This window comes from Zerene cesonia, chromosome 17 (assembly GCF_012273895.1).
Source record: "Zerene cesonia ecotype Mississippi chromosome 17, Zerene_cesonia_1.1, whole genome shotgun sequence".
NCBI lineage: Eukaryota > Metazoa > Arthropoda > Insecta > Lepidoptera > Pieridae > Zerene > Zerene cesonia.
In genome coordinates, this window is record NC_052118.1 from 5,753,254 (window position 1) to 5,764,445 (window position 11,192).

General features: G+C 30.4%; 5 protein-coding genes across 10 annotated transcripts in view; 2 read left to right on the plus strand and 3 right to left on the minus strand.

Annotated features, from left to right (window-relative positions):
* LOC119833248 (probable dolichyl pyrophosphate Glc1Man9GlcNAc2 alpha-1,3-glucosyltransferase) overlaps window positions 1–2,061 on the minus strand; it is a 2,847-nt gene extending 786 nt beyond the window's left edge. The window contains exons 1-7 of one of the 6 annotated variants that reach the window (XM_038357201.1): window positions 1,835–2,059; window positions 1,710–1,742; window positions 1,151–1,176; window positions 934–1,061; window positions 753–858; window positions 348–546; window positions 17–103 (exon numbers count right to left, since the gene is read on the minus strand). In XM_038357201.1, the coding sequence (XP_038213129.1) occupies window positions 17–103; window positions 348–546; window positions 753–858; window positions 934–1,061; window positions 1,151–1,176; window positions 1,710–1,742; window positions 1,835–1,893 (638 nt within the window). In that variant the 5' untranslated portion in view covers window positions 1,894–2,059. Of the gene's footprint in view, window positions 1–16; window positions 104–347; window positions 547–752; window positions 859–933; window positions 1,177–1,251; window positions 1,400–1,469; window positions 1,743–1,834 lie in introns of those variants that run through there. The other 5 variants (XM_038357200.1, XM_038357199.1, XM_038357196.1 and 2 more) reach the window with 5 other exon arrangements.
* A 371-nt stretch (window positions 2,062–2,432) lies between these two features.
* On the plus strand, window positions 2,433–4,743 carry LOC119833249 (RWD domain-containing protein 2A). The gene is made up of 2 exons (XM_038357203.1): window positions 2,433–2,633; window positions 2,716–4,743. Exon 2 carries the CDS (start codon window positions 2,820–2,822, stop codon window positions 3,690–3,692), a length of 873 nt encoding a protein of 290 aa, XP_038213131.1. The 5' UTR covers window positions 2,433–2,633; window positions 2,716–2,819; the 3' UTR covers window positions 3,693–4,743.
* Window positions 4,744–5,219: 476 nt separating this feature from the next.
* LOC119833264 (anaphase-promoting complex subunit 4) lies at window positions 5,220–9,217 on the plus strand. The gene is made up of 6 exons (XM_038357231.1): window positions 5,220–5,616; window positions 5,769–5,872; window positions 6,322–6,510; window positions 6,596–7,139; window positions 7,358–7,557; window positions 7,638–9,217. The coding sequence occupies exons 1-6, from the start codon at window positions 5,508–5,510 to the stop codon at window positions 8,859–8,861; spliced, it is 2,370 nt and encodes a 789-aa protein (XP_038213159.1). The 5' UTR covers window positions 5,220–5,507; the 3' UTR covers window positions 8,862–9,217.
* LOC119833265 lies at window positions 8,881–10,462 on the minus strand. The gene is made up of 3 exons (XM_038357232.1): window positions 10,096–10,462; window positions 9,605–9,839; window positions 8,881–9,401 (listed from the first exon to the last, which is right to left on the minus strand). Exons 1-3 carry the CDS (start codon window positions 10,309–10,311, stop codon window positions 9,205–9,207), a joined length of 648 nt encoding a protein of 215 aa, XP_038213160.1. The 5' UTR covers window positions 10,312–10,462; the 3' UTR covers window positions 8,881–9,204.
* On the minus strand, window positions 10,460–11,185 carry LOC119833268 (transmembrane protein 60). The gene has a single exon (XM_038357233.1). It carries the CDS (start codon window positions 10,884–10,886, stop codon window positions 10,482–10,484), a length of 405 nt encoding a protein of 134 aa, XP_038213161.1. The 5' UTR covers window positions 10,887–11,185; the 3' UTR covers window positions 10,460–10,481.
* Between the last annotated feature and the right edge of the window lie 7 nt (window positions 11,186–11,192).

Below are 11,192 nucleotides of genomic sequence, written 5' to 3' on the forward strand. Positions count from 1 at the left end.
CAATTTTTAAACTTACCTCAATGGAATTAAAATCATCAAAATTGCTTTCTCATGGACATGCCATCCAAACATAAATGAGCATGTGGCGCATATGACAATACACCTAAAATAATTTGAGATTTTCAGAGATAATGGGTTGCCGCTATAATAACTAAGAATAAAAATGTAGTTTAAGCTACAAGGTTGCCATGGTTATAAAGTCAATTGGTGATCAATTATCTTGTTGCTTGTTAGTTTAGTTGCTTTTTAGCTTATTTGTATGGAACCAGTGTCATATTTAAATAGTTATTGTAATATCTACTATTTCAAACATAATATATTCTATATAAATATAGCACTATTTTTACCTTATAAAGCTCATACTTCTATATCTTCTATCAGCTCCAAGATGCCACAATTTAATTAGAGCTGGTAACATTGACAAAATTGTTAAAACAAATGTTATATTTGGTCTTATAGATGGCAATACTGAATGGTCAAATTCCTGTACCAGTCCACCAGTCATTGATGCAACATTGTTAGATGTTGGTAAACCAAACCTTTTATCTGTAAGAATTATACTTATCAAATTTTGAAAAATTGTAAGTATAGTCATGAATATCTGGAAAACTTTTTTTTAACGTTAACAAAATAGGCCTTGTGTATACCATTTAATGTGAATAACCACAAGAAAAAAAATATTATTTCAGAGAAATTCACACATGTCCTCTTCATATTTTAAATAAATATTAAGATTAATTATTTTAACTCACATAAAACATGCAGGATTTTATCTCCAAAATTATATAAAGCCCAAAAGTTTGGAGCCCAATATGCATGGCAAAGTCCTCTTTTGAATGGAAACAACCTTGAAAATAACTAGAGAAAATTTTTGTTTAAATTAATGTGATACTGTGCAATAAAGTCCAAATTAGAACCATAAAAATATTTTACCTGTGGTAGTTGTTGTATGAAAGGTCCAAAAGATAAAGCAAATACTGATATAGTTATTAATGCCAGTTTGCTCAAATTTACAAATGAAAATGAATACCATGGTGTGTGGACTCCATCATTAGAAGAAACTGTAAAACAGTATGACCTCAATAGAAAAACAACATATACTGGTGCTATGTATATATAAATATGCTTAAAATTTATTAAAATTGCAAACCATAACGCCGCTTGGATAAAATTTCCCTGAAAACATAAATAAAGTATAACATTAAATGTAATACTTTCTATAATTGTATCAAAAAAGCTAGTTACACTTACTTTTATCATATGTGCTATAGAGAAAAGCAAAAATCCATATAAAAATCCATTATATTGAAAATGAATATGATCAACCATTAATAAGCCAGGATTAGATACCAAAAGTATAAAAACAAGAAGTTTGCCATTATCCAATAAGTCTGAACATCTGAAATTTATACAAAACTGAAATAATAGTAGAAGTAAAATTAAAGAAGAAATGCTGATTAGATACATACTTCTTTACACTATAAACATAAATAAAATCCAATGCAATAACTGAAAAACGCTGGAACATCACTGTTACATCAGAAGCATAGTTTAGGTTCTCAATTTTGACAATTTCTGGATCAAGCTGTTTAGCTATTAATGATAAACCATACTCCATCCAAGCAAAAAAAGGAGGATAGTCTAGTGTCCATTCTGAAGTAGACTCAAAATACCATTCATCGATAGATTTGTTATGAGTAATAGCCAACCAGTTTCTGTGTACTTCGAAATCTGTTGAACGGCTAAAAAAGATTTAATTATTTGTAGTGTTGCGGATTCTTCATTATTAATTATATATTTTGGTTCCTCCTTTTTAAAACAAAAAAAAGCTTACTAGAGCGGCATGAACAAAAATTTAACCGCGGTTACAATTATGGTAACTTGAACTATCATTTTAATAACTATGTTCCCAAATGTTTTTCAAAAACGAACTATAATAAAAACGTTAATAAAACTTATCTCCATTCAAACTTTTTATTTTATTTTTCACAAACTATATACTAAAAACAACTTAAAGAAGAAGAAGAAGAACTTAAAAACACTTCCCGGCACGATAATTTGACATTGACATTTGACAATTGACGTCACCATTTTTTTTAAGGATTTAATGGACGTCACCATTTGGCAGTTTAAGAATTAGTTACTCCCTGGCAATTCGGCATTAAAAACTTGACACTTGACAGTGCTGTTGGAATGGGTCTGCGAGGGAGACCCCGTAATGAAAATGAGAATGTTGACCATAAGAAAAGCATAAAGGACTCAAATTGAAAGTTATTATTTACTTTGCACTTGACAAGCAGACAAAAAATACAACTTTGCTGGAAATGGGATCTGTTGGTTATCCTTTAATACCCTGGCTATTTTATTTGAATTTTTTTTATGTACAAAAACGTTTTTTACAGTTTTACTATATGAAATATATTATGAGAACGTTCCTGTCAGTGCCTGTGTTGAGCCTGTGCGCTGACCTGTCACTTGTCAACCAAGTGATGATTGTCAATCATGAAATGAGTAGAAAGACAGAAATGAGTAGAATAATAATACGGGAAGCTGACAGGCTGTGATAATAGTAAATAATAATATGTATTCGGCAATCACCCTTTAGTATTCAATATTCACCACTGGGTCCACAGGTATCATATATATATTCACCAAATTAAGTAGACTGCTTGTATATTTCTACTCTATTCACATATCACACATTACTGATTCTAGTTATGGAAAACAGGAGTGAATGTAATCTAATAAATGTAATCTTTACCAACCTTATATTAATTTCTTCCGACTTATAATATAAAAAAAAGTAAAAGTTATTTACAATGGAAAGTGACGAAATGAAGAAAAAATTATTCTCCTGCTTAACTCAACAAATGAGTGAAATCGAGTTATTAAATTCAATGTATCCAAACAAGGACGAATTAAGTTTTACAGATACATCCATTTTACAAGAAGTTAAGGATTTTCTAGAGGATAAAACTGATTACACACCAAGACACATTGACTTTGTATTATATCTTTTTCTACAAAATATGAAATTAGAGATTTCAATAAATTTACCAACCTTCTACCCAGATGATGAACCGGACATTTACATAAGATGTAATCAAATGAATCGTCAACAAGAGTCAAGATTGAATAGAGGAGCAATGGACTTTATAAAATCTACTCATAACCATGAAGCATGCATATACTCAATTGTAGCATGGATACAAGAGAATATAGAACAGTTTACTGAAGTAGAAAAAAACTCCCAAGAATTAATAGATGAGAATACAAAATATACAGAAGAGGTAAAGTTTGCCAGATATTGGATATTTTCCCATCATATTTATAATAAGAAAAAACGTGAAGAAATTGTTAAGCTGGCTAGAGAGCTTAAATTAACTGGATTTTGTTTAAGCGGCAAGCCTGGAATTATATGTATTGAAGGGAGTGAAAATGACTGCAAAGAATGGTGGAAAGTGATAAAATCTATGAATTGGAAAAAAATTGTCGTTAGAAAAATAGAACTATTTGAATTATCCTTTCAAGCTAAGGAACAACGGTTTTCAAAATTTGAAGAAATTATTTTTCAAAATGCATCTAGTCGTACTAATAAACATGCTGATATGAGTGGGTTTTCAAAATATATGGAAGAATATAATTTAACAGAAGCATTCAACGACTTTTTTGGCTTTGACAACAATACTTGACATTGTTCCACTGTTAAATTCTTAACACATCAACATACTGCCTGTACAATGCAAATTACATTAAACTTAATTATATGTTACCTACAACTAGCCAGAGAAGTTGATTAGAAATGTTTATAGATAATAATAATTATCATTCTTGTATTGGAGTATATTTGTAACAATAATTTTAAAATTCAAAATAAAAAATAATGAAAAAAGAACAGAAATTTCTTTTGTAAAACCCATTGGTATTTTTAAATGAGCTTTAATATGTAATGTAAAACGCAGTGGTGGCTCAGTGGTCAGGACCTTGGACTTAAAATCAATAATCAGGGGTTTGTGACTACGCAAGCAAGCAGGATATAAATAGATTTTTTTAATTTGTGTATGTGAATTGCTTTGACAAAATGACGCGCACAGCGCCCACATATATAGCGTCCCGGGCACGTGTCTATGAAGTAGTTTTATAAGGACACTGCACAGTACTCTGCTATGAAGTCAAATGATTATGTGGGATGCACTGAACCAATAAGATTTAAAAAGCCTGTTTATTATCATATTTCGTTAAGTTTTTAGTCACTCTTAGGATTCAGATTTTACCCAAGGGGATCATGACCTCTGTGATTCGTACTTGTGCAATTATAAATTTAAATATGTTGTTCTGCACTATCTACCAATTTTCTCTCTCAAACATTTCCTGTATCCTAAGATTGCCCGGAAGTTATAGCTTATTAATGATAAAGCCGCCTTTTCTAATACTTCTCTGTGTATTTATGTTATTGTTGTTTGGCTTTTGTATATTATGTTTGGATTGCAATAAAGTATTTTTTTCTTCTAAGTCTTCAGAGTAATTTTTTGTCTCTATTTTCATACTCGTTTCTCTCGTTATATGCTTGTGGTGTAAGCCTTAAATTAATTACTGCACATATTTACACTAATATTTATAAAGTCGCAACTTTTGTATCTTTGTATGACCACTGGATAAATTTCCAAAATTCTGATTCTGATTCTGATTCTGAAGTGATATAGGACCCCGTATTATTATACTACTCTTTGGACATATGCTATTTATATTCCACCGTGGAATTTCCACGGGCGAAGCCTAGGCAAACAGCTAGTATGTTATAATGTTACCATGAATAATAATTGTTTTGCATTGGTGTAAATAATTAATGGCTCTCCTAAATAAATAAATAAAATAAAGTTTAATAATCTCGAAAGATAACTAATCATCGTCGATAATTATCGTTTGTTTTTTTTAAATTGAGACATCCTATCATGGTTATTGTCTTTCATCTAACATAGCTAAGAATGTGACTGGATTTCAAAGGAAAAAAAACTGCATTGAAATCGGTCAATATATTTGAGAGCAACTATGCAACAGACAGACACGCATATTATGCAAACAACATATAAATTTATGACAACCCTCTTTTTGCATTATAAATGAAATAGTAGTGCATTTTTTTTGAGGCACAAATGAAACAATAAGAAATATATCATATCAGGAAACGAAACGTAATTTGCGACGAGGCCTGGCAACACAAATACTGCAGGACTGAGTTTATTGATTTCCAATTAAATCAGTTACCTTATACCTATGTCGTACGTAGTTAGTACACCGCAAAATTATTAATTTTAAATAAAAACTGTAGATTAATATTATCAATTAGTAACAGATTAAGATCTAATAACCATTTTCTCGTTAATGATAATTTCTGTAAAATAACGTATTATACCATGTATTGAGCGTAGAATATTGTTATTTTGTGAGTTTATAGGCTCGCAAAACCTAGAGTATTGTTTAATGCGAAATCTTAAATCAGAAGCAAAATGTATCATTGTGGTATGAGACAAATGGAAGAGAGGCATGTTGCCAATCAAGTTGATCTTATGGTTTGGAGCCATAGGCTTGATTTATTGGCTCTTACCAACAGCAAGGGTAAATAAATCTTTTTAATTTTTTTTTTTTAATATTAAACTTGAGTTTACCTCAAAGTAACACATATATATTGTATTATTAAATCTCAATGAATTAATGTATTGAGTTTAAAATGTGTTTAACTTATATAAATACTTATTGAATGATTTTAGGAGAAGTACAAGTTCACAGACTTCATTGGCAAAAGGTTTGGAGTTTACCCCCACCATCGGAAGATGTTGTTGTGGACTCAATGGCTTGGAGACCCGATGGTAAAGTAAGTATTATTTTCTTTTTGGACTATTTAGCTTAAGTGTATAGAATAAAAAATAATGTAATATTGATAAAATAAAAAAGGTAAAAAAATCTTATGACTTATTTATTATGAGTAGTAAATAATTCCCTTAATATATAAAGGGAATATTACAATATAAAATAGAGGCTCTGTTTACATTGCCTGCAGCCTGTACTTGATCAACATTTGGAAAAAGTATAATTTCAGCATAATAAATTAGTTACCTAATCAGTTAATGGATAAAATAAATCCTTAATCCATACAATACAGTCCGATGTAGAAATAAATTATCCTTTCAAATGTTGGGCTATTTGTTTTTGAATGAAATATTATTTTAAAATAGATAAGTTTCAATTGGCCTAATACCTTCCTAAATATGTTTTTAAACACAGATGGTTACTCCTTGAAATTGTATGTTAATGTTATTCCAGGCTTTAGCGATTGGTTACAATAATGGAAGTGTTTATATTGTGGATATAGAGGACAAAACAGTTATTGATAAGTATGACTTTGTCCAAGAAGTTGTAGAAGAGTCAGAATATAAAAACTATGGCATTCCTTGCATTAGATGGGCTGTTAAAGCTGGTACTTTGGAAAGTGCAACTGAATATAATTTATACGTAAATATAATTTCTCATTTTATTTATTAACATGAAATTATTAAGCAATAAATATCTTATTAATTTTAATCTGAACAATTTGCAGGATGATTGTTCCATATTCTTACAAATGCCACCATCTCCAAGTACTGCATATAAAGCTCCCAATCCGGATGAAAAAGAAAAAGGCTGTGTTGAACATTTAGATCAATTTAACCAGCTTAATTTGTTGATGATTGCATATGGGACTGGAAATATCTTTATGAGTGTCTTTGGTAGATACCCTTACAGAAGTGTTCATATGTCTCAATTTACAAAAGATGAATATGGAGATTATGAGATTCTAGATATACAAATGTCAGACGATTTTAGTGTGATGCAGGTTCTATATGTCGAAAGAAATACAAACAGAGTAATTGTCTCTGTTACAAATACAAGTGTTTTATCAGCTTACTCTGAAGAACTTTCTATTGTGGCCAATAAACATGTCCATATAGTACAAATGATTTCACATCTTGATAAAACTATGAAGTCAATTACTGAAGCATGGGAACATATTTTATTAGAAATGGACACAAAAATGGCATATTATGCATCAACTGTACCAGAGGGTGGTGTTTCTGCAGATTTACTGGAGCTATTGATGTTAGGTAAATTGTGACTTATTTCTGTAATTTCCATTAATACAATATCACCTTACATCTTCACCTTAAATTTGTATTTCAATTATTATATATTCCTTAAATTTAGTTATTCAAGATTTTACAGGTACATGAGACTAATATATCAATTATTTGTATGGTTAGAGGAGTGAGACATTGTTTTTATGGCCAAAGTATTGTTATCATTAAATTAATTTTACTTGCAGGTGTCCCTTCTGATGAATTGGAAGTATTTTTGTTAAGAGAGCTTACTGCAAAAGGTTTAAAGAAATTTGGTAGCTCGGTTGAATTAAGTTATTCAACTATCCAAAAATTGGTTCTGAAGCAGTTAAATATTGTTGGACAAAATCTTATATATCACTTGTCTGAACTGAGAGGTCTTGCTAAGATCCCAGATCGATACAAGGTATTTTATAGTATTTATGCATTATTATAATGCTCATTAATGATGAAGTTTAAATTGTTCTTATTATTTTTTTTTTTCAGGTATTAGGTCTTGATGAAACTAAGGTGACATCTGCTATTAGAGCTAGCTTTGCATTTTTAAACAAATGCCTAGAATTGCAGCAAGTGATAGATGTATCAATGCGTAATTATAAAGCATTCTTCCGTTGGTTGTTTGTAGCAATAGTTCGATTATTGGATGAGCACACACCTAGTGAAATAGTAAAAATAACTCAACAGGAATTAACACATATTGCTGATTTCTTATACAACTTCGACAATGTACAAGTTGAAAATGATGAGGATACTGAAGAAAAGCCTATGAAATTTAATTTAGAAAGATTGGGTCAATATTTACAAGATCAGGAATTGACAATTTTACCAGATGATGAGGACAATCCTTGGTATAAAATTCTTAAAGAAAATTCATGCCTTCTAAAAGAAAATGATACAATTTATTCAACAACTGAATTTAAGAAATTTTCACTTGTACAACAACAAAAATACTTAAACCGTGAAGTTGAAGAGGTTTTTGATATACATCATAAAGACATAGCAAAGAACTTTTCAGTATTGTATAATATAAAATGCTATGATGGCGACGATGATTTGGATGTTAGCGAAAGTGTAAGAATTTCTCAAATATTTGATCCCAAACAACAAAGATTTATGATGGCCATAGTCAATACAACAATTCCACAACAGGGACTTTATTTTATGTCAGTAAGCGTTAAGGAAAGGTTATGTTCAGCTACAACATGTGAATACTTCTTTTCGCCAAGTTTAATTAAAGACTGCAACCCTCCCTCGTCAGTTGAAAATTTAGAAATATTGGACATACAATTCTATTCATCTGAATATTTGTCTTTGTTATTGAAACATCCAACCATGGAAGACAGCACTATATTTTTACAACTACCTCTTAAAATCGCTTTAGAGAATTCACAAGAGTTTAATATGAAATGCAGGAATATCATTTTCAATGAAGACATGGAAAAAATTGATCTTTCACCATTATTAGATCAAAGTGTCTACAAAGTTTTAGAGAAGATGAATGGTAATAAAATAGCAGTGTCAGGTGCACGAAAGGTTGCAGTTGTGCTTTCAAATATACAAAGGAAAGTAAGGGTTTTTGAAATGGAAATAAATGGTGAGGATGAAGATGATGATACATTTGACACAACCCCACAATTAAATTTAACACATAACAGTGAAACTATTGCTACTCCTGATAAGGATAGGAACACAGGAAATATAACCTTTTAATGTTAATAAAAATAATACAGCCAAAAAATATACATATATTTAATTCTAGTATGTTACATTAGGGAAGTTACATTATCTACATGTTATACCTTCTATTATACAATAACAATAATTACCTAATTCACAGTAATGTATGTAGTATGAAACAAATTTTAATATTGTATTACACCAATATTGTTTGCTATAAATTACTGAGCCCTACCTACTCTAGAATGCACAATTTTAAATTGTCTTATTATAATAACATAATAAAAATGTATTTGAGAATTAATTTAAGTGGTTATAACTTAAATGTTATCCTAGTCTAAGAGTTAGAGCAAAATTACTGTATTGCATTAATAAATTATATCAAGCTAGCCTGTGGAGATTTTATTTGTATATTTTCAAACACAGAATTAAAATCGGTGTCTAGACCTTGGTTGTCTATGCCATATATCAAATGCTCAGAAGATGGGTTCCTACTTGGGCCAGGTACAGGTTCTGTTATGGAAGTAGTTGTACGGTTGTATATTTCATCGCCTTCCTCATCTTCATCATCCACTGAAAATAATATGTAAAAAATTGAATGACGGATAAAATTAAGCATAGTAAGTTGAAAAACGTATATGACATGTTCTAATAATCTATTCAAATCTGCAATATATAATAACACTTAGTATAAAGTGAACTACATGTCTACAGTTAGATTGCTTTTAGGTTAGTGCTGCACCTTTGATCTAAATTGCAATTAGTACATGTTTTACCTGGAACAACAGTTCTCCCATCATACTTTTTCCACTGTTTCCTTAGCCTGAAGTAAATCACAGCACAAGCAATGATCACAAGGATAGACAGAACAATGGCAACTAACTTCACAGCATCCATTGCTGTAAATACGGATCCTTTTACTATCATCTCCACTTCACCAACAGCTATCCCTGATCCATCAAGGTTTTTTGAAACACATTTGTAATAGCCAGATTCTGTTGGGGATACATTCTGAAAGACGGAAATAGAAAGCTCATTCAAGACTAAAAATAACAAAAAAAACCCTGAAAATTGCCTATTTCATTGACACAAATTCCAGTTATTATCATAATATATTTTCTTATTTGTTGATATACTAAAAACAATGTTGATAAAGATTGTTTTGTTAGTTAAAACTATGTCATATTGAATGAGACTCAATCTTAAAAGGAATATTTAGTAAATTTTTTTTTGGATGCAGTTGAAACAAAATTAATGTATAGCTTACATCAATATGTAGTCTTCCGGATAAAACTTCATATTTGTATTTTCTTTCATCATACAAGTTTCCTGGACCAATAACTTTGTTTTTGTCAAAAAGCCAAAACATGAAATTATGGTTAAAGTCATTACTGATACAGTTCAAGACGGCAGTAGATCCCACAGGCACTTCCTTCACTATTGTTGATTTAACATCAGGTATATTACTCATAATTGATGGCATTATATAAATTCATTCACTTCTGGGGTTATGTTATATCACTGTTCAACCAAAATTTTGTCATTACTGTGCAAACACATCACTGATGTCAATGGATGTGTGCCAAGTTTAAATTTATCTCAGTCACATGGTCATTTACAGTAAAATGCATTTTATCTTAAGGACACAAATATTCAGTATCTACTTCTACTGGAATTTTTTATCAGGTGCATAAAAACTTCAACACACAAAACTGGGAGCAACATCCAAATTGGAGTCATCACTACATAAATTGGGAGGTTTACTTTCGTGTATTCTAGTTTTATACAAATAATAATTTGAGCAGCCATTTTCAGTCCTATAGCAGCAATGTACCAAACGTTTTTATTTATAGTCCCGCGAAACCTTTCTAGTCCATTTCTGCAGTGGGAAACCATGTGGAATACAACATATATCAATAAAATGCTGTCATACACCCACATGGGAATAAAAACAATGAACCAATTCCAATGGGTTCTCGATTCGAGACGTAGACAAAGTAGTATTAAAAATACTAAAAATATAAACCATGTAAAAAGCGCTCTATGAAGAATAGCCATAATCAGTGAGCTTACTCTTGATACTCTCAATGTTTATGAATAGCAGCACCAATTTATTATAGCATTTAGAGCAGTATATATTTTAAAATCTAAAACAGGTATTCAAAACCTTAAAATTAAGTATATTTGATAAAGAAGTAAATGTTATTTTATGCAGACAAAACATATTCTCTGACGGGTGACGACAGGCGGAAGCCGAGAAGACGTTAGCGGTCAGCTGTCAGTGATTCGACAATTATACAAACATCAAAATTATTGACAGACGACAATCATTGTCATATTCCGAATCCTGTTTATACTAAATTA

Bases quoted from the DNA above. Each gene is read 5' to 3' on its own strand.
- LOC119833265 (XM_038357232.1), bottom strand. From the start codon at position 10,311: ATGCCATCAATTATGAGTAATATACCTGATGTTAAATCAACAATAGTG. The intron at 9,840-10,095 runs GTAAGCTATACA...TCCGTCTTTCAG, and splicing joins CCGGAAGACTACATATTGAT to AATGTATCCCCAACAGAATC. The intron at 9,402-9,604 runs GTAAAACATGTA...TATTATTTTCAG, and splicing joins TGGGAGAACTGTTGTTCCAG to TGGATGATGAAGATGAGGAA.
- LOC119833249 (XM_038357203.1), top strand. From the start codon at position 2,820: ATGGAAAGTGACGAAATGAAGAAAAAATTATTCTCCTGCTTAACTCAA.
- LOC119833268 (XM_038357233.1), bottom strand. From the start codon at position 10,886: ATGGCTATTCTTCATAGAGCGCTTTTTACATGGTTTATATTTTTAGTA.
- LOC119833264 (XM_038357231.1), top strand. From the start codon at position 5,508: ATGTATCATTGTGGTATGAGACAAATGGAAGAGAGGCATGTTGCCAAT. The intron at 7,140-7,357 runs GTAAATTGTGAC...TTTTACTTGCAG, and splicing joins ACTGGAGCTATTGATGTTAG to GTGTCCCTTCTGATGAATTG. The intron at 7,558-7,637 runs GTATTTTATAGT...TTTTTTTTTCAG, and splicing joins AGATCCCAGATCGATACAAG to GTATTAGGTCTTGATGAAAC.